Source organism: Oryctolagus cuniculus, chromosome 7, assembly GCF_051225735.1.
Source record: "Oryctolagus cuniculus isolate XC-2025 breed Fujian yellow rabbit chromosome 7, ASM5122573v1, whole genome shotgun sequence".
NCBI classification, from domain to species: Eukaryota; Metazoa; Chordata; class Mammalia; order Lagomorpha; family Leporidae; genus Oryctolagus; species Oryctolagus cuniculus.
The window spans coordinates 44535157-44556952 of record NC_142873.1 but is presented as its reverse complement, the minus strand read 5'-3'; the positions used below and the strand labels follow the sequence as shown (position 1 = coordinate 44556952).

General features: G+C 54.5%; 1 protein-coding gene across 1 annotated transcript; it reads right to left on the bottom strand.

Annotated features, from left to right (window-relative positions):
• SHE (Src homology 2 domain containing E) lies at nucleotides 1-20492 on the bottom strand. The gene is made up of 6 exons (XM_002715456.6): nucleotides 19495-20492; nucleotides 16996-17122; nucleotides 6249-6533; nucleotides 3468-3624; nucleotides 2944-3063; nucleotides 1-1699 (listed from the first exon to the last, which is right to left on the bottom strand). The coding sequence occupies exons 1-6, from the start codon at nucleotides 20116-20118 to the stop codon at nucleotides 1513-1515; spliced, it is 1500 nt and encodes a 499-aa protein (XP_002715502.3). The 5' UTR covers nucleotides 20119-20492; the 3' UTR covers nucleotides 1-1512.
• Between the last annotated feature and the right edge of the window lie 1304 nt (nucleotides 20493-21796).

The following is a 21796-nucleotide window of genomic DNA, read 5'->3' as shown; positions in this document are numbered from 1 at the left end:
TCTAACAACGCTTTCAGCATTTATTAAAATGAGGATAACTGCTTATATTTTCTTTGAAGAATAAGGTTAAGCAAAAAAAAAAATAAGGTTTCATTTTTGGAAGGTTAAAACAAGTTTAACACAGGAATGATTTGTATATAGAACAGAATAAATATGTGTTGGATGGACTGAAACTCTCGCTACGGAAAATTCAAAGAACACCTCGCACAGTACACGGACCAAGGCTTGTTTAAAACATTCTAACGGTACTTAAACACAGAACGTTCTGTATCAAATTTTTAAAAATCAAAGATCACACAACCCTGTGGCTAAGATCTTAACAGAAAAGCAACAATTTACTAACGTCTAAGTGGTAACAAACAATAATAGCTAGAAACATACATTTTCCTAAAATTGACCAAGCCAACCTTTCTGTGTGTATTTAAAAGCAGCTTATGGAAGTAAACTTTCCTCGGGTGACAGCACGTTGCCACCTGGACCAACCCCGCGCACACACACCCCTGCCTGTTGTAACGACGGCGCTGCTCAGCCGTCCCGCCATGCCTGTGTTTCACAGTAGGTGACTTGGGATGGCAGGCCTGTGATAAGCCATCAAGATGCCAGTACTCCGGACCAACGCAACACCTTAAGTGGCCACAGCTGGAGAAGCCTTCGGCCTCCCAGGTTCTCCTGGGCAGTGCGGACCAGGCTGGTGCTCACGGCAGCAAGCAATCCCGGCAGCATTGCAGACCCAGGGTCTACAATCAGGTCCCAGAGCTGCACTTGTCTTTAAATTTACTAAAAATATAAAGCAAATCTAAATTTAGAGCAATTTTAAATGATTGCATAGCAACTAAAATGCACAAAGGCAACAGATATCAGAATTTCTATATAATCATCCAATAAGGAAATAGCGGTTGAGCTTTATAAATTTTCAGGATTTTAAAAAATCTGAAACGGAACCTTGGCGGAGCACTTTATTCTATGATTTGTTATTACCATCATGAAGCCAGCTCTTCACAGTACACCGGTGACTGCTAATTCTGCGGCGTCTTCCTTCGTCTTCCCGCTTCCGTCGGTGACCTGCTGAAAGCCTGCCGAGGACAGCTGAGACCAGGGACACCACTTCCTTAGAGAGGCTCACGGAAAAGGAGCGCATTCTTACGAGCTCCAGAGCTGAGCTGGGACGCGTGGGGACAAAGGACTCCCTGCCCAGCGCTGGCCCCACGGCACGCAGCAGCCACGTGGATGCCCTGCGGCTTTGCTTAGGCACCAGGCATCCCAGGCAGCCACCGGCCTGCGCGCTGCTGGAGGACTTGGATGCTCCTGAACTCTCTGCTTGCCCTTCCCGGGGGCCACAGCCCAAACAGCATGCCCCGCTCTGCAGGCGGAGGCGGCAGGGAGAAGAGGGACAGGTAAGGAACCGAGTGCGTGGAATGGACTCACGGTCCAAGCCTCTCCCACAGGTGCATGGGGCCTCCCAGCCCCGCCCTGTCCCCGGATGAGCGGGTTGGGGCTCGCGGCGGCCCAGTCTTAGTGCAGCTTGTTGTGCACGGGGTGGAGCAAGGTCATGTGCTCGGCGCCTTTGAAGGGCAGCTTCTCGGAGGAGTAGTAGCGCACGAGCTCCGGGATGCTGCCGAACACGGCGCTGGTCTGATCCAGGGTGAATCTGTTCTCCTTGGTCTGGGCCACGATGATGTGCACGCAGCCTTGACTGGTCCTGGGGCCAAGCACACATCAGGCAGGGCACATGAGCGAGCGAGCCCGGGAGCTCCCCACCAGCCCCCGCCATGATGCTGGCCAGATTCCGGGGGGCCCAGGGGTCTCCTCCCCTCTGGGAGTGGACTGCACAGAGACTTGCTGCTCACAAGTCGGGCAGCCCAATCGCGCGCGTCCTGACTGCCCCGAGCCATCAGGTACGGCGCCACAAGGATGACGGGGAAATGCCAACTCCTGCCTAGCCCTCAAATTACAGAACCTGTGCTTACACCGACATGGGGCGGCACAGGCGAGGCGTCAGCCGTCCACTCTCTCACCACGGGCAGAAAGACGGGTGAGGTTTCTTTCTCCTTGTGTCCAGAAAACAACCCATGAATGCCGCCACTACTACTGCTGCTGCTGCTACTGCTACTACTACTACTACTGGTGGTGGTAGCAGTGGTGATAACAATTAAAACCGCTTCCTCCTCCACTTCCCGGGCAGAAAGACCTTGCCCACTTGTGTGTAATGATGGCTGGCACCGCAGGCTCCCAGATCTGAGCGCCGGCGCCGACGTCAGGCTGCCGGGCCGGCCCGCTCGCTCGCGGTGCTCGGCGCCCTCCCCGCCCCCAGCGGCCCTGCAGCCTGATTGTCTCAGCGGCAGGGGCTCAGCTTCCTCAGGAAGGAAACGCCGTCAGGGCTCCTGACAATGATCCTCCAATGCAGTGGCACCGCGCTCACAGAGCAGCGAGAATTTCCATGACACACGCTCTGGGGCCGGAGTTCTCTGTGCACAGGCAGCACGAGCGGGAGGTGAGGCAGCACCTCCTTCTCCACCAGCCGGACGGGTATCCGAACTGCAGGTGGCAGTCAGGGCATCTGATTTATTAAAGCCCCCCGCCCCCCCCACCAAGGCGAGGGAAGAGAATCCTGACCATCCTGTGGGAGTTACTCTTTTGATGAGGGGCCAGTTCTCCAAGTGGGAAGGCCCACTGCAGGCCAGGTGATGTGAGGTGCAGACGGACCCATGTCCAGCGGTAAGGAACCAGGACCCCCACTCTGGCGGCAGAATTGGGACTTGCATCCAACCCCAACCAAGCACGTCATCACGGCAGTTCGTGGGAATGCCCCTGAGCTTCTGGCGACACGCGACCCTGGGGGCACCTTCCCGAGATCTCGTTTTGGACAGGGAACCTCCCCGGGACAGGAAGGGCCATCACGGGGCACCCCCCCGCTCCTTGAAGGCGGTGGGTGTGGGTACTTACTTCAGCGCGATGGAGTACCTGCTGCTCCCCGACTCGCTGTTTCGAACCAGGTAGCCGGCTTCTCTGCAGGGCTGTAGCCGGCTCTCGGCCTCAGCTCGGGTGATGGCGCCATGGTACCACCTGCAAAGGGGGCGGGGGAGACGCCTGAGTGCCAGATCCAGACCGGGCATCGTGCCACAAAGCACTGCTTGCAATGAACTCCTCAGCAGCCTGATCCAGGTCCTGGTCCCACTCAGAACAGACAAAATACAGATGGGAGGGAGGGGGGAAGGGGCTCTGGCTCTCAAAGCCTTGCAATCCTACCAGAGGGAGTTTGCAGGCCAGAGTCATTTAAAAAGTTTTCGCCCTGGCTAGGAGGACGGAATTGCAAATTAAGTTTCTTGAGATGTGGTGCACTTCCATCCTGCACGAGTGTGCCGGCCTGGGAGAGACGGGCTGCGTACCGAGCCCCACGGCACAGGCGAGGAAGCGCGCGCAGCACAGAAGTGGACGCAAGCCTGGCAGAGGGTCTGCAGGGGACTCACGGCTGCTTCTCCAGGGGCAGGCCTGGGTCCACTTTCTCGCCTTCGCTGTGCTCGGGCAGGGCTGGCTTCAGGATCTTCTGGGTCCAGCTCTTCTGCCGGTGGTGCTGCCTCGGCGCCTCCTCCTTCACGGCCGCTCGCTCGGCGCCTTCGAACTGGACTGCAAGGAAGATGCCATTCACCGAGGGGCCCCGAAGCAAGGCGCCCTTCTTTGCGCCCGCTCCGCTCAGGAGCTCTGCGAAAAGCCCTGGGCGGCGGAGCTCCTGCTGTCTCTGGTGCCTGACCCCGCTGCTGCTACCCGCGCATGTGCAGCCCCTGTTCTGCTGGGCGTTCCTCAGCTTCAGAACACGACAAGAAATCACTTCACTGCACTCAACACACACGCTCAGCATTTTCATAATGAAAGACCGAACACGTTCATGGCAGTGGCTCCTTGCAAGAGTGTGTGTGTCTCATTCTATGAAACCAAACAGTTTTTTCCTATGACGTAACAAAAACAAAAATCAACTCAGAAACACAAAGATAGGAACACACCAGAGGTGATGACATCCAGGCTGGACGGGAGACAGTGAGGAAGTGGCAGCAGCGATACAGGACCACGACAGCAGCGGGCACCCGCAGAGACCGACCAAAATCAGTACTCGACTCAGTACTCGCTTTCAAACATATTACTGCCTCCATCGGACCTTTTACACTGGCTACACTTTTTGTTTTTTAAAGATTTCTTTGAAAGGGAGAGTTAGAGAGGGAGGAAGTGGGGGGGGGGGAAGAGAGAGGGAAGGAGGAGAGAGAGAGCGATCAATCTTCTATCCACTGGTTCACACCCAAAATGGCCACAATGGCCAGGGCTGGGCCAAGCTAAAGCCAGGAGCTTCTTCTGGGTCTCCCACGTGGGTGCAGGGGCCCAAGCACTTGGGTCATCTGCTGCTGCTTTCCCAGGCGCATTGGCAGGGAGCTGGATTGGAAGTAGAGCAGCCAGTGGCTTAATCCACTATGCCACAGCGCTGGCCTCACACTGGCTGTACTTTTAGCTGCAAACCTGACTTTATAGTTAGAGTGATGTTATTGTTAGAAATGATGTGGTCAGCCAAGTAGAGAAGCTGTACCTTGGGAGAAGCAGGAGGGAGGAATATCTTGACTATTTATTGACAACCTACTCACCAACTTTCTCTGAAGTGATTTAAAAAATTCACACTTGAAGAATTGGATTTCTTTAGGAGGATTTTGAAAACAAGACAGAAATCCTAGCTTCACCCGGCTTCCCAATTACCTCTCCCTGTAGCCATTCTAGCCAGCACTGCCATTTTATACACAGGGATTTTAACCAGCACCTACTCACACTGGAGAAAGCTGCTCCCGGGCTGGGCTTGGGGTGCCGAGGGTTAAGCTGCCACCTGCGACAAGGGATCCCAAATCTGAGCGTCAGCTGGGGCCATTTGAGAAGTGAACCAGCGGATGGAAGAAGCTTTCTCTCTGTCTCTCCCGGTTACTCTGCCTTTCAAATATTTTTTAAAAAATCTTAAAAAAAAAAACCCAGAATTTATGTTATATATAAAGAAAAAAAAGCTGCTCCCTGCCCAGAAGCTTCACTAGTGGGAAAATAAGTGCTCAGATGTTTTTTCAGCAGTCACTTAAGGCGCTTCCACAACAGCTGCACCCTGGGAAGCGAAGGACAAATAAAGGCACCCACAGGATCAGAGAGAAATGCGACACCAAGGCTCCGCTTCAGTCCTGGCCTTTATCCACAGTGAGGTTCTTAGCTCCCAACCTCAAGTTCCTCGGAAAAAAAGAGACGTGCAGTGAGGAATATAAAGGAAATGGATTTGGAAAACAGGCAAAATCCTCTCTTCTTGTTCATCTGAAAATTACAAAACATCACCGTCAACAACAGTCACCCTGCTGTGCGACTGAGCAGAGGATGTAATCCACTGATCTGGCTGACTTTGAACCTGCTCACCAGCCTCTCCCGGCCCCTCTCCCCTCCCCACTCTGGTACCCAGGATCCTACTCCTGACTTCTTCGAGGCCACTTTTCCATATTCCACGTGAGTGAGACGATGCAGTGAGGGAGGCCTGAGGTGCAGGAAACCCAGATGCATATACTGAGGCACCACACTGTGCTCAGTGAGCGGTATACTTAGTGCTAATCAAAATCAAAATTTCTTATTTATCTAGGGGAGAGAGATAGAGAGAGAGAGAGAGAGAGAGAGAGAGAGAGAGAGAAACTCCCCAAGGTGCCCACAACGGCCAGGGCAGGACCAGGCTAAAGCCAGAAAGTGGGAACTCAGGCCAGGTCTCCCACGTAGGTGACAGGAGCTCTGTGGCCTGCGGCTTCCTGGGGTCTGCATTAGTGGAGAGCTGGGGTTGGGAACCAGACCCTGGCAGCCTTTCGTGGGACGTGGGCATCTTAATTGCTAGGCTAAAGCCCACTCCTTTTACTTTTAAATGCCTGGCATCCAAGTTTTGTTTTTTATTAACATTTTTATTGATGATTTACTTGAGAGCCAGAGACAGACAGAGAAAAAACTCCCATCTGCTGGTTTACTCCCCCCCAAAGCCCAAAAGCACCGGACAAGCAGACAGCCAGGCACTCAATGTAGGTCTCCCACGTGGGCGGCAAGGATCCAGCCAGTGCCCCAAGCAGCGTTTTAGGCAGAGTGCCCGCCACTGCCTTCCCCCCTCCCCCCTCCCCCAAGTCTTCCAATAAAGAGAAGAGGGGCTGGTGGGCGGGGCTCCATGGGCGGGGCTCCAGTAGGGGCGTGGCGGCCGCAGGCCCCACCCTCACCTGACAGCGCCCGCACGATCTGCTCCCTCTTCCACTCCCAGGGCTGCTCATACTCGGCCGCCGGCCGCTCGTCGCTCTCCGGCAGCCGGCTGTCCGGGGGCCGCGCCTTGCCGTCGGGCTCATAGGGCGTGTCGTAGAGCTGCGGTGGCTTGGCCAGCAGGTCCTTGGAGCTCCGTCTCTTGGCCGAGGCCTCTGGCTTCCCGCCGTCCTGCCCAGGCTCGCAGGGGCTGTTCTGTAGCTGAAGCGCCTTCACCAGGGGGTCTTTGGAGCCGCGGCGCCTGATTTCTGAAAAGCACAGGTCACACACACTAGGTGGAGAGCAAAGGCGCCCCGAGCCCGGTCACCTGTGCACGGATGACTGCCCCTGTGGTTAAGGGTGGCAGGCCATCCACGTTGCTCCTTAAGGGGCTGGCTGTTTCCCAGTGGGACTCCAAAAGCGGGAGGCCGGAGCCCACAGTGTCCTCCCTCCGGCCAGGCCACCGCTGAGCCAGACAAGGCGGGCAGCGGAGGAGTTGGAGCAGGCAGCGCAGGTGCAGCCGGGAGCACCCCAGGGAGCCGCAGCCTCCAGGAACCTGCTCCAGCTCCTGCTGTTGGCTCTAAGTTCACCTTCCAAGTTTTTAAAATCCTGCTGGCAAGTCCAGAGCAAAGCCTTTTTAACAAAGATCAGCTGAGCGCTTGAGATGCTACAAAGCAGAGTGCATACCTGCACAGGGGCCACACTTGCAGGCATCTGACAGAGTTCTTGACTTGGGGGCTGCTTCAAACATGGGAGGGGGGCAGCCAGACCCAGGCACTAATAAACACATGCGGTTTCACAGGAAATCAAAGCAGAGAGGCGTGAGGGGCAGCACCAATAACCCAACGCTGCCCTTTCTGCTGGTAGGCGCTGCCCTGGGTGTGCTGCCCGGCCCCCCACACTGACAGCCACGCCAGTTCCTTGCGCATCACAGAAAGGCAGGCTCCAGAAGAGAAAGCTGGAGGGAATCATCCAGACCAGGGCGTGGCGGAGCCTGGATTCCAAAGCAGGAAGCCGGGCCCCACAGCCACATTCTTAGCTACCAGGCCAGGGGCCATTCCAAGTGGAAGAGAAATGGCAGATGAGCCGACTGACAGAGAGGGCCGTTTCCAGGGGAGGAAGCTGCCCGCGCCGAGGCACAGAGGTGGGCACTGGACAGGGTTGCTCCTGCCAGGGGGAGTGGACGGAGAAGCCTAAAGCACAGAATGCCAAGGGGCAGAAGCTCCAAAAGCAAGGACGAAATGTCTGGATTGTTCTGCAGGCAACGCAGTCATACTTCGTTTTTAGAACAGGGAGTAGCAATTATATCCGTGTTTCACTGGAAGATACCTACACACACAGTGTACAGCCTGGCCCATGTATCAGGGTGCCAGAGTTGGAGTCCCAGCCCTGCCCCCAGTCCAGCTTCCTGCTAACGCGCACCCTGGGAGGCAGCAGGAGATGGTTCAAGTAGTTGGGCTGCTGCCACCCACATGGGAGACCTGGATGGAGTTTCTGGCTCCTGGCCGGATCCAGGGATGTTGTGGGCATTTGGGGAGTGAACCAGTGGATGAGAACTCTGTCTCACTGCTTCTCAAATTAAAACAAACCAATAAACAAACAATTGATTGTTAAAAAGTAGTACAGTCTGTGCGGAGGCACAGAAATGGATGGGAAAAACCTGATGCGAACTGACCAAGCAGCAGCTGCTAACTAGCCAGCCTAGCACAGTGGCATGGGGACTGACCAGCCTGGAGCTTCTAGGTGGAGGAGGAGATGAGACTGTGAGTTTAGAAAACCAGAGCTGGTGACAGAGACCACGTGGAACTTCTCCGGTTCCCTGCACACTGCACTGCCTCACGCCCACCGTGTCCTGAGGATCTTCGAATCCTTTGCAACTTTGTCCTTTGGAGAAGCCTTTCCTGCCCACCTTCTCCTCCAACGCCCCACAGGGCGATGAGGGGCCGTGGTGGTGCCAGCCCACTCCCACCCTGCCCTTCTCCCACGGCACGGATTTCCCTGTGGTTGCGTATGCCCAGTGTGATGGAGACCACCAGGGAAGGGACCCCCGTGCCTTACGTGTACAGCACGCGCACTTGTGAAATAATGGCTACGTGCACGCATGGACGGGAGGCGGGAGGGCGGGCAAAGGGCTCTGGAGCCTCTCCCGGCAGGGGGCAGCGTGGATGTGCGGGGGCCATCGAGGAGTTGCTCCTGAATGGATCGCTACTGTGGGAATGTGGGAATGAAGGCACTCGCTAGAGCAGAGGAGGGCAGAGTGAAAGCCAGAGGGGCTCAGAGGCAGATCCCCGGGCTCCCTCAGCCAAGCGTGGCTGGAAGTGGACAGGTGGGCAGGAAGAGGATCCAAGGACAGCAGCACCCGGGAAAGAGATGATGGAAAGACTTTCCCTCTGTAACTTCCGAACAGGACGGTGGACAGGAGAAGAATCAGCCACTCCCAACAAGGAAAAGATAGCAACGAGAGGAAGACACCAAATTCAAAACCTGTCCATAGGTGAGGTTACCGTTCCGCTGCACGGGGCCCTCCGCTCTCTCATGAGTGTCACTGGGGAGCCGCTGACTTAGCAGGTCCGGGGTGCATCCTGGGAGGCAGCTTCTGAGAGTCCCCGGACAGTCCATCAAGCAGCGAGCCCAGGACCTCTGCCACACCTCCCGGGTCTCGGCGGTCCCATCGAAGTTCTCCGCTCTCCAGAGCGAACCTCTCCTGGCTGGCCCCAGCCCAAGGATGAGGGCACTGTCTGCTCCCCAAGTCCTCTACATGGCCATCTCGGGTCCCCAGGCCAGGCCAGATGCCTGGGGTCATCCGAGGTCAGGATTCTATCTCTGGCCCAATCTCCCGACTTCCAATCCTACAGCTTTTTTTCTTCATTGCCTATTCTAGATGGGGCTACGGAAAACAAGAAACAAAAACATACTCTGTTCTTGGTTCAGTTAAGATAAGGCTGGAATTTCTAAAAAAGAACTTTTCCTTAAGAACTAAGAAAAAGGAAGCAAGAAAACACAAAGGAATTCCAAGGATGAATTTTGAGTTCTTAGGTTTCTGATCAAAACTTGTTGACCCTCGTGGAGAACGTCTGGCACTGGCTGGGAAGTCCTTCCTCGGGTCCCCTTCCCTCCTGCCCCAGCTGAACCACGAGGAAGACGGAGGGATGCTGGCTCCCAAGGAAGTTCAAGTCAGTTGGCATTAAAATGCTACCCAGTGATAAGGATCTTAAGTTCTTCCTTCGCTTGCATTTGAGGTTTTCTTGTGTAATGAGAGCCTTATACAGAATGCTACTTCAAAAAGCTCATGAAAAATGCGAGGGATAAGTTTATTTTCGTAGGAAAAAAAATTGCAGTCTGTACCAGGGGGTCTCCAAGGTTTGTGCAGTGTGTACTGTAAGAGAACTGTGCATGGATTTCAACATCTTTTGCCTGGGCTTCTTGCACCAAGACAGACATCTTTCATTTCCACTTGCTCTGAGCTTTTTAGGTCCTCTTGCATTCCTCCCTGTTACGGGCTGCGTAACAGTTTGGATGTCCCCACAAAGGTGCATGTTTGGGGGGACTGACCCCCAAAGCCTTATGTTAATGGATAATGGACTAAGAGGGAGACGAGCTAATTATGGCACCCAGCAGAGGGGGTCCAGCGGGAGGCTCTTGGTCACTGGGGGCTTGCCTGGGAAGGGGACTCTCCAGAGAGGGCTGGTTCTTCAAGCTGAGTCCAGCCCAGCTCCCCTCTGCTCCTTGCCTCACCCTGGGATCCTCCCTCGTACCTCTTCTGCCACCCACTGTCCTCATCAGAGGACCGATGGACAGGGCAACCTAACCTTGGACGGGAGAGCTCTGATCAACTTCCTGCCTCCCTCCCCCAGTAACTCTGCTCAGGTCCTTGTTACACAGTAACAAGAAGTTACAGGGTACACTGGGAGAGCTGGGAGCCTCCCCGGGAAGCCCACAACGAGAATGAGCCTTCCAGCACCAGGCAGAATCTGCACACTATCATCTGCTGAAACAACCTTCAATCAAGGGAAAAACGGCTGTGCACAGGTCCCCGCCCCTCCACGGGGAGTGACCCCCAGTCCATTCCAACACCTGGCCACCCCTAACCTGAGGCGCCATAGAAACAGAAACAATCGCAGGGCTGCGAGCCGACCCTTCCTGCAGGGAGAATAACTCCTGACGTGCAGAGCTGGCTCCAAGAGGAAACGAGCCTGAGAAGGAGGAAATGGCAAGCGGAAGCTACACCCTGGCTGCCGACAGAGGCCATTTACCACGGCAGACCACGGCGCATGGACGGTGGCAGATAAACACTGGTTCGCAGCCATCGCCGAAATGCAGCGCTGACCTGCAGCACTCAGTGTGGGCAACGGGTGGCGTGAAACCCGGCGGGGGCTGAACAGGAGCGCTCAACCGCCATCTTGCCGCCATTCACTTTTAAAACCCAGCTGAAGACGAAGGCTTTCTTTACCAGACTGTCGCAGCGAGCTGTTCTTGTTGCTCTCGAGAGCGCTCAGAACTCTGACGATGGGGCTCTCTCGGGAGCGTCTACAAGGTGCTCCCACGAGTCACTGCATACCCAGTGTCTCACCGAGGCCTCCTAACAGTGACATCTGTGTGATCCCATTTGCACAGGCAAATAAACTGAGCCCACAGCGATGCAGCAGGTGGTGAGGAGCCATTTACTCCAGACTCCAGAGCCCCTGTCTTTTGTTATGCTCAAAAGATTTCATGTCAAATGTTAATGACAATTTCTAAATAATGCACCTTTTCTTCTGATCCCTTTCATATTTCTAAAACATTAAATTTGGAGCCTCATGGGGGTCTATTTTCCTCTTGGAATCAGAAACAGGGCTGGTAGGCAGCTTTTTTTAAACTCACATCTTTTATCACTGCATAAGCTTTTGATTTAAAGTTTCTTTAATTGTTTCTTAAAAGATAAATTGAAATATCTGAACAAAGCAGGGGTAAGTCAGAAACCATGACATTCACTAAGTAGGGACAAATTACATAAATCAGATTTCATTTATAAATTTTTCCTTAATCCTTTTATTAACAGACTTTTTTTTTTTTTTTTTTTTTTTTTTTTTGGACAGGCAGAGTGGACAGTGAGAGAGAGAGACAGGGAGAAAGGTCTTCCTTTGCCGTTGGTTCACCCTCCAATGGCCGCCTCGGCCGGCGCACCACGCTGATCCTAAGCCAGGAGCCAGGTGCTTCTCCTGGTCTCCCATGCAGGTGCAGGGCCCAAGGACTTGGGCCATAGCAGAAAGCTGGCCTGGAAGAGGGCCAACCGGGACAGAATCCAGCACCTCGACCGGGACTAGAACCCAGGGTGCTGGCACTGCAGGCGGAGGATTAGCCTAGTGAGCCGCAGCGCCGGCCTAACAGAGACTTTAATACCAAGGTTCTTCTTTAGACTGGACTCTGTTTACCAGAGGTGGGCACGCCTGGCCCGTGGGCCATATAAGGCCTTGGAAATCATTTGGTCTCACTCTGCCAAGGCTGCTGCAGGCGAGACTCGAAACTCAAGAAATCTACAGCAGGCTCCTTTTTAAGTTGATCATTCCGTTTGGCCCGCGCGGATGATGTTATAAATATCTACATGGCCCTGGCAGAAAAAAGGTTCTCCACCCCTGCTGAGTTTAAACCAACAAAACCATTTGGAAGCAAAAGTAAAATTTAAAACCCATCTTCAACTGGAGTTCAATAGCTAAAACCAAAGGTTGCTGAATGACCTGGTATCTCCATTGTTGAGCTGTACAATTTGGATGTTATTTAATCTTTCTGTCATATAAATTTTCTTCAACTTATTTTTTAAAAAAACTCTACTTTAGCCGGTATTGTGGCATAGAGGGTAAAGCCGCTGCCTGTGGCACTGGCATCCTATATAAGTGTGGGTTTGAGTCCCAGCTGCTCTGCTTCTGATCCAGTTCCTTGCTAATGGCCTGGGAAAGGCAGAGGAGGATGGCACAACAGTTTGGATCCCTGTCACCCATATAGGAGAACTGGATGAAGCTTCTGGCTTTGGCCTGGCCTGGTGTTGGCCATTGTGGCAATCTGGGGAGTGGACCAGTGAGGTAAGACCTCTCTCTCTCTCTGGCTCTTATAAATAAATAAATCTTTAAAGAAATAAAAACTTACTTTATAGTGTTGTAGGATTTAGGGAAATAATTTGGCATAGTTTGCCTCATAGGTCCTCAATATAGTTATATAATACCAACTGAAGGAAGAATTCGTAAGCTGATAGCTGTCTTAAGGAACTTCTAATGACCCAGCTAACATTACAGTTAATTTTGGGGGCCATGCAGTGGGTTAAGCACCGGTGTGCAGTACTGGCATCCCATATGGGTGCCGACTTGATTCCCGGCTGCTCTTCTTCCAATCCAGCTCTCTGCTATGGCCTGGGAAAGCAGCAGAAGATGGCCCAAGTCCCTGGGCCCCTGCATCCACATGGGAGACTTGGAAGAAGCCCCTGGCTCCTGGCTTCAGCCTGGTACAACCCTGGCTATTGCAGCCATTTGGGAAGTAAACAGCAGATGGACGATCTCTGTCTCTCCTCCCTGTGCCTTTTAAATCAATCAATCTTTTTAAAAAAATTAAAATTTGGTGGCTAAAACTCATAATGCTAAGTTATGTAGAATTTTTCTGCTAATTACTAAGCTAAATGTTCCTGCTAATTTAGCAGAAAAAACAGAGGCTTGGGGCTGGTGTGTGGTGCAGCGGGTTAATACCCTGGCCTGAAGCTCTGGCATCCCATATGGGCATTGGTTCTAGTCCCGGCTGCTCCTCTTCCGATCCAGCTCTCTGCTATGGCCTGGGATAGCAGTAGAAGATGACCCAAGTCCCTGGGCCCCTGCATCCACGTGGGAGACCTGGAAAAAGCTCCCGCCTCCTGGCTTTGGATCGGCTCAGTTCCGGTCGTTGCAGCCAATTGGGAAGTGAACCATCGGATGGAAGACCTGTCTCTCTCTCTCTGCCTCTCCTCTCTATGTGTAACTCTCTCGAGTAAAAAATAAATAAATCTTTAAAAAAGGAAAAAGCGGCTTATGCTAGTATTGCCTTGTATTAACAGTTGTATCTTGTGAACAAGACTTTGGATAAATCTAAGGGAGAATTTATTTATGAATTCATGACTGTTTAAAGTTTAGAGCAGGGGCTGGTGTGATGCTGGTTTGGCTGCTCAGCTTTCAATCCAACTCTCTGTTTATATACTGGGGAAGGCAGCAGAAGCCAGCCCAAGTCCCTGGGCCCCTTCCACCCGCATAGGAGACCCGGATGGAGTTCCAGGCTCCTGGCTTTGGCCTGGACCAGTCCCAACCTTTCTGGCCATCTGGGGAGTCAACTAGCAGATGGAAGATCTCTCTTTCTCTCTCTCTCCCTGTCACTCTGCTTTTCAGATAAATAAAATAAAACTTAAAAAAAAAAAAAAAAAGCGGGTAAAGCCACCACCTGCAGTGCCGGCATCCCACATGGGCGCCGGCTGGAGACCTAGCTGCTCCATTTCCAATCCAGCTCTCTGCTGTGGCCTGGGAAAGCAGTGGAAGATGGCCCAAGTCCTTGGGCCCCTGCACCCACGTGGGAGACCCAGAAGAAGCTCCTGACTTCGGATAGGCCCAGCTCTGGCTGCTGTGGGGAGTGAACCAGTGGATGGAAGATCTCTCTCCCTGCCTCTCTGTAATTTTGCCTTTTAAATAAATTAATTAAAAAAAAAAAAAAACTTGAAAAAAAGACCCCAAGTTTCAGGCGGGGTGAGCACCGTGGAGAGGGTGAAGCTGCAGCTTGGGAAGCCGCATGTGCCGCTGGATGCTGGTTTGGGCCTCTGTGCTCTGCCCTCGACCCCGCTCCCTGCTAACGCTTCTGGAGGCAGCAGAGGAGGCCCAAGTGCTTGGGTTCCTGCACCCGCGTGGGAGACCCGTTGGAGATCCTGGCTCCTGGCTTTGTCCTGGCACAGCCCTGGCTGTTGTGGGCATTTGGGGAGTGAACCAGTGGGTGGAAGGTGTCTCTCTTTTTCTGACATTCAGATAAATAAATTCTTAAAAAATCAGTCAAGACCAAAGTTATGGCGGGGGATGGGGGGAGTTGGTTCCAGGGAGCCTTGGTCCCAGTGACTCGGCCATGGGAAAGTCATCAACTTCTTCCTGCCCCTTCTTCCTCTGTGCCTGACAGCCCCACGCTCTACTTTACGACGCACTCGCACTTTCTCAGTGACTTTTCTTCTTCTTTATTGCTGTTAGGTCTGACTTCCCTTACGTTGTGAGGTCCAAGGGCAGGGGTCGCGGGGTCGTCTTTACAGTATGCTGGAGTGCAGCACAGGGCCTAGTCCACTCTGAGTAAATTCTTAAGAAGGGTGGTGTTGGGTTTTGTGAAAGAGCACCACGGGCAGTATTCTAGATGCCCACGACGACGTGGAAGCCAGGCATGCTATTCCCACCTCACAGGGAGACAAAACGCACCTGCATGGGGTGGCAGCAACACAGCTCCGACTGCCCCCCTCCCCTCATCGTGAGATCCCATTCCTCAGCGCCCCCTCCACGAGCCAACCAAAACCCCCAATCTATCTCAAGAAACACAGGAAATTTCCAAATGTGGACCTGACAACCGAGCTCCTGAACTTACAAAACAAAAAAACAAAACAAAAAAAAACCAGCAGCAAATCTTTTATTTCCAGCTTCCAATAAACTCACTTCCTGTTATTCTGTCCAGCCGCGAGTATGTTCCCTACAGTGATTGGGGTGTTTGTGACAAATGAGGGGGCTTCAACATGTTCAGAATGTCCAACGTTTTTGCATCAAAATAAATGCAACTTTCAATTCCATTTCCATGAAGATTTTGAAGTTCCTTTGTATATTTTAAATGAGGAAACTTTAAAATCCATGACTATAATTTTTCAAAGTTGAGAGCAAATACTTATTACTAATTTAAGAAGTAATTTAGATTTTTAATAAAGCTGAATTTATCCACTCATTGAATACATTCATTTCGTACTCCTAAATGAATTTATTCACATAAACTATTTAAGACAGAGCTAGGATTTAATAAACACTCAAATATTAAAGGGTAGCTATTCTTATTAGGGCATTTATTTCACGTTGGGCAATTTTGATTTTTAAATTCCCTGTTCCCAGTGTATCTGCATGGAGAGATGCCCACTCAGGGGTCACGTTTATTTCTACCAGCATCATTTCAAGTGTGCCCCACGGGCCAGGTGCAGTGGAAGACCTGTAACAAGGGGGCCTCCACTGTGGTCCTAGCTTATGGAGCTCTTGTGGCAATTACATGAAAAAAAAAAAGGTATATTCATTTTTAAAAAGCACAGCACTATTACCAGTGTGGCTCCCCAGTAAACAGCTGGCACAGTATAAAATATTTTGAGCAAGGGACTGGCACTGTAGCGTAGTAGGTTAAGCCTTGCCTGCAATGCTGGCATCCCAATAGGGACACCAGTTCATGTCCAGGCTGCTCCACTTTTGATCCAGCTCTCTGCTACGGCCAGGGAAAGCAGCAGAAAATGGCCCAAATGCCTGGACCCCTGCACCCATGTGGGAGACCCAGAAGAAGCTCCTGGTTTCGGATCGGCCTGGCCACCACCATTTGGGGAGTGAACCAGTGGATGGGAGACCTTTCTCTCCCTGTCTGTAACTCTGCCTCTCAAGTAAATCTTAAAAAAAAAAAAAAAAAAAAAAAAAAAAAGTTAAGTGAAAGAGGATGAGAATAAAACCAAAAGGACAAAGAAAGTCAATCAAATTAAGCATTCTTTTGGGAACTGCCTTTTTCTCAATTCTATATTCTTTTTCCTATCCCTTCCAAACCTCAGGTATTTTTTAAAATTCTGACTGAGTTCATTTTCACTTCCTTTCATTCACAGATTTCATGAGGGGTCACAGTGGGTGCCCCGCAGGGTCGCAGCCTGGCCGGGCCCGCCCACCCCGAATGCGGTGCCTTATCTCCGGGAGCAGAGAAGCAGGAAACAGAGCCGGGCCTTCCTGTTGCCGCCGGTGTCCTTCTGAGGCCGGCTCAGCCCTGCAGGGTGTTGCCGCGGCCCGCACAGTGCACGGAGCAGAGCCAGGGGCTCCTCTCCCAAGCAGGAAACGCACGGGGCTCCCTGGGTAGCGCTCGGAAGCGACTTCTTCATTACGGGTCAAAGAAGGCTCAGGAACATGAAGCGAACAGATCACCAACTTTAAGACCCGCAAATGAATCTAAATACCTAGTTTACGTTATTCTTAAGCACTCTTATGTTGGCTTAAGAAAACTACGAGTAAAAGGGGGAAATGTTCACCACCACAAATGACGCTGCGTGCTAAGCGCACAATCACCCGGACTTGAAAAGGTGCAAGATTAGCTGAGCTCGGTCTCAGGCGGCTTGCCTTGGGGGGCTTGGCTCATGAGTGATAAACTATTCCTTCGTGATTAAATTTCTTTTGTGAGTTGGATTACATATGTGAAAGTTTCCCAAAGTGGCCAAAAATACATGTGACGAGGCAATCTTAATACCGAAAACAAATCACATCCCGAGCAGATCTGCAAAGCCCTGTGGAGATGTTGCACAGAATCAGAGAGACGCTAAGGATGCCTGCAGATTCCTACACTGAAGCTGCCTGGGCACTCCCATCTGGGGTCGGGGTCTCCTGTCCATTTCTTCTAGTCAGCAGGGTCTGGTTAAAGCGCCTTCTACCCCCCTCCTTCCCGAAAATGCCCCGGTGACTACTTCACAAGGCCCCAAGGGAGTGCGCTGAGAACCCAGGCACCGACCTGTGATCATCTGCTGGGCGTCATACGGCTCCATGTACCCGTCGTTCTCCCCTACTCGCTCCGCATCCCTTTGACCTTTGGTCCGTTTGGCATCGTAAGGGTCAGCGTAGTCTTCTAGAATGATGACCTGAGAAGGAACCAGAGGGCAGATTATCAGGTTCCGAACGGCAACGGTGTCCAGGTGGCCACTGCCTCTCCCACGGATCCAGAGAGAAGCCAGCGTCTCTAACCAGCTCCAGAGCTTTTGCACTGGATCAGGTGGCCCAGCTGGGCACAAGCATATGAATTTGGGGGAGAGGGGAGTAACTGATTTGCAACCATTCACCCAAACTCTTTTCCTTACCCCCAAGTCTCTCTTCACGTTCCTTTCTCTCCCTGTAACACACCATTTACATTGGAAGGCACCTGTCGCTCTGAGCATAAAAAGATGAAGCTGGTCTACCGCATACCCCACAATGTGGGCCTTCTAAACTCCAATCAGCTGCTCACAGCGAAACCGCCGGTCAGCTAGCAGCACTGGCCAGGCACCACGAACCTGACGCTTGCTTCCTTCCCACAGGAGTTCATAACAGCTCTGAAGAGACAGGCTTCAGAGAGGAGAACCGGCTCACTGGCAAGCAGTAGTCCAAGAGTTCTAGGTTCAACAGTCCCCAGTCTCGGGCTACAGATCGGAGAGGGTTTTGCTGAGTGTCTGCGTTTGACAGCATCCACCTTCCTTCCCCCAAACAGGAGGCGTCTGGAGGGGTGGTGTGTGCAACAGTTCTGCTCTGCAGTGGCCGGTGACAACACGGAGGTCGGGGAGCCCTTGGGGGGGCAGCTCCCAGCCGGCTCCGCAGTCTCCAACTGCATTCCCCAGAGTTCATGGAGCAGAACCACTGGCACTGGCAGGTGGAGTTCAGGGGCGTGAACAGACTGGACGGGAGTCCTATGCTTGGCAGGAGACAGCCTAAAAAGCTTCAGACATCCAGAAGTGACAACCATGAAAATAATCAGGCCACCAGTGCACAGGACGGAGCCCCACGCCCCCCCGGTCCATTCTTCAAGACCGGCCCCACCCGTCTTGCAGATGCCCGGCACGAGGAAGAACAAAAGACGGAGCCCAGCAGCCAGCTGGACCGTGAGGAACAGATGCGCTGAGGCCACATCCGTCCCTCCCCAGTGCCCTGCTCAGTGCACGGCACCGGGCCTGGTGGAAAATGCACGGAGAAATAATAGGAGTGCCCAGCGCGGGCACACGTGATCTGTGCTGCGGGCTCCTGGCTCTAGCCAGGTAGACAGCACGTTTGAGGCCAGGGCAAGAGAAAAGCGAAGTTCTCAAGACAGAAAGTGATGGCCAGGGCTGGAGTCAGAGATCTCAGTTTGACTCTCCTCTCTCCCCCAGAAGAGAGAATATCAAACAAACCAGACCAGACCTACTCCTCCCTTAAGAACGGACAGCCCCTTCCCGAGTTCCTGCTTCTTTTCTCAACCTTCCCACGCCGACGGCACCGGGAAACCCTCCAGCATGCGAGAGGCAGGCGACACTTTCTTCTCTCTTGAGCTGTGACTTCTCAAGGGCATTTCCTGGTCAGAGTCTGGACTCCCCAGAGACCTTCACGTCCTGTGCGCCATATCCCATAAGCCCTGCACACCCCATGTCTCTGGAAGGGATGAAGGAGCTGTGATCCCGGAGTGTGGCTGAAGCCCTGAGCTGCTCTTTGGGAGATGCATAGCAAACAATGATGCAATTTCCAGACCAGCGGGGGGGGGGGGGGGGTGCGCACGTTTGGGGCTGTGCCATTCTCCCAGGAGCCCTGAAATGCACCCTTGTAGAGTTCGCAGATTACCACTCCTCAGGTTCCAAAGTCTTCCCCTGGATGTCAACATTTCAATAAAACTCTGGGGTGAGATGCCTCTCGGAAGGCCCACATGCCATCTCAGAGTCCCTGGGGCTGAATCCAGCTCTGCTTCCGCCTCCAGCCTCCTACCAGCGTGCACCCAGGGAGGCAGCAGAGGATGGCTCAAGCACTTGGGTCCCTGCCACCCACATGGGGAACCAAGAGTTCTGGGCTCTTGGCTTCCGTGTGGTTCATCAGCTCTGGCTACTGCCAGCATCCGGGGGAGTAACCAGTGGATGGAAGATCCCTCTACATACGTCCTTCTATCTCTTTGTCTTTCAAACAAGTAATTCAAAAAATAAAATAAACCACTTCTACAAAGGAGTCAAATTGAGCAAAGCAGGCCTGCATCATTCAATCCCTCTTCTAAAAACTGCTAGCAAAATTAAGCGGGACGAACATTTCTGCTACGTTCTCCACCGCCACGAATGAGGGCTTTTCAAGATTTAAAGAAAAAGCCTAACGATTTTAAATGGTCACGGAGGAGTCGCCGAAAGGTAGCAGGGAAAGGCCCTTAGGACACCCAGGCTCACGCTTCCGCAGGTGCAAAGCAGCTTGGGGTTCGGCAGACTCACTCAGCTCCCCTCCCACGGAGTGTGGTCCCCCGAGGCCTGATTCTTACCGTGTCCTGCTGTTTAGCCAGCTTGCCCTTGTCCAGCTCGGGGCCCAGGGAGGAAGGGGAAGAGGATGCCGAGGATGAGCTGCTACTGCTGCTGCTGCTGCTGCTGCTGCTGCTGCTACTGCTGCCGCCGCCCGGGTAGCTGCTCTTGCCGTTCTTCTCCTGAGCGTCCACCTTGATGAGCCGGTTGATGTAGGTGCTGCAGCCCGAGCTCTTGGCCGCGCTCCGGTGCGGCTCCTCCTCGGTGGTCCGCGAGTTCTTGCGGCCCTTGCCCGCCGCGGCTTGAATCAGACCCTGCAGGCTGTCCCGGGACAGCCGGCTGTCCTTGGGGGCCCCCACGCCGGACCTGCTGCCCCCCAGCTCGGCCGCCGAGTTCTTGCGGCCCTTGCCCGGGACCGGCCCCACGCCGCTCGCCTCCGAGTTCTTGCGCAGTTTGCCGCCGCCCGCGCTCCCCGGCTTGGCCCGCTCCGACGCCGTCTTCAGGTTCAGGGGGAACTCCTTGAACCACTTGGCCGCCATGAGGGGGGCCTGGGCGGCACGGCTCAGGAGCGTGGCGGCCGCGGCGCAGGCGAGCGAGGAGGCCCAGCCGGGACACGGAGAGGCGCCAGGGGTCGGGGGCCACTGCATTCCCCGGCCCTGGGGCGCTGGAGGCCGCGGCAAGGCCCCGCGACGGCTGCTCCGCGCGCCCCTGACCGGCCGTCGCCCACGCCCAGCAGAGTGGGGCCCCCGCGTTCCGGGGCTGGAGGCCGGGGCGCCGCTCCGGACACGGACAGCAGCAGGCACGACGCGCGGGCGCCCCGCCCAGGGCCCGTCTTCAGCACCGGCACAGCCCGGGGACACCGCGGCTCTCCGGAGGCGGAGGCGCCAGGGGCTTCCCCTTGGCTTTTCCTCCCGCGGAGGCAGAGGCCGAGCCCACGGAAGCCCCCGACGGCCTTGCCCACGCTCGCAGGGACAAGAGCGGAGGCGGCAGAGTGTCCCCGGCGCCGAACCCGACGGCGGGCGGGCAGGCAGGCGGACGGACGGACGGCGGGCCGCCCACCTCCTGCGCGCCCCTCCCCTCGGCTCCTGGCGCCTCCCAGCCCCGCTACCTCCCGCCCGGAGCCGGGTGCGGCGGGTCTTTGGGGACCGGGGCACGAGAGCACAGCAGCGGCTGCACGTGCCGACTGGCCGCGCCCGCGAGGGCTCAGGGCCGCCCCAGCCGCACCGACTCCCCCGTCTGCCCCGAGCCGGTTTCTCACGGGCGCTGCCTTCAAACGCGGCCGGAGCGCGCCACGTGCGCCGCGCGGACCGCAGACTCAGGAGGGACGGCCCTCGGCCCCGCGCGCTCTGCAGACTCTCACAAGTGGGGCCGGGAGGCGGCGGCGGCCACTTGCCCCCGCGCGCCCCTGCTCGCCGGGAGAGCGCAGCCCGCAGGACCGGCTCTTCCCGCCCGGCCCCACCGCAGGCCGCTGGGGATTGGCTGTGGCTCGCTGTCCCGCCCCGCACCCTGCGCCCCGCGGCGCCGAGCAGCCGGAGCGCGCGCGGGGAAGGCGCGAAGGCTGTGCGTGGCGCAGCGGCCGGACGGCGAGGCCACGAGAGGAGGTACGGCTTGCGGGTTCCCGGCCCAGGCCGCCTGGCGGGGGCAGGGGCTTCAGGGGGCGGGTGGGGACATTGCACCCCCTTCCCAGCCTGCCGCAGGAGCGCCCCGCTGTGGCCCCAGACGCCCCTGCCCGGCGCTGCCCCCGACCCTGTGCAGATGGGAAGCGCTTGGTGTTCCCCTCCTTTCGAAGAAGATTACAAAAGTTTTTTTTTTAAAGTTTAAACTTTATAGAAGTCAAATCTTTAGTTTAAAAAGCACAGACGCACACAAGACCTACGTAAGCTGCAAGGGCACGCGTTCTAAGTCCTTGTGAAAGAGCCGGAGCCAGAGAAGCGGAGCGAAGCTGGCCACCATCTGTGTGGGTCGGGGGACGCGGCAGGAAGCACTCCTACCGACCATCCTCCAACATACTTTTTATGTTAAATTAAAAAAAAAAAAAAAAAAGCTTTGCTGAGCTTAATACTGGAAAAGCCACCTGTCTGCTGCGCGCGCTGTGAGGGCTTTTCGTTAGCGCGTTTACACCTGTCACTGCAATCTAATTTTTACTACAGCTCCAATGCTCCCCAGAAGCGACCGTGCATGCCGTGGCCATCTCTATCCGCCCTTGCCGCCTGGTCCTGCGTTTGCCTTTTGAGGTGACCTTTTGTGTTGGGCTGCTTCCCCCCTAGCGTAGACTTCTGCCATGCAAACACGTGGCGGTAGTGCATTCCTTTTATATTGCCAAAT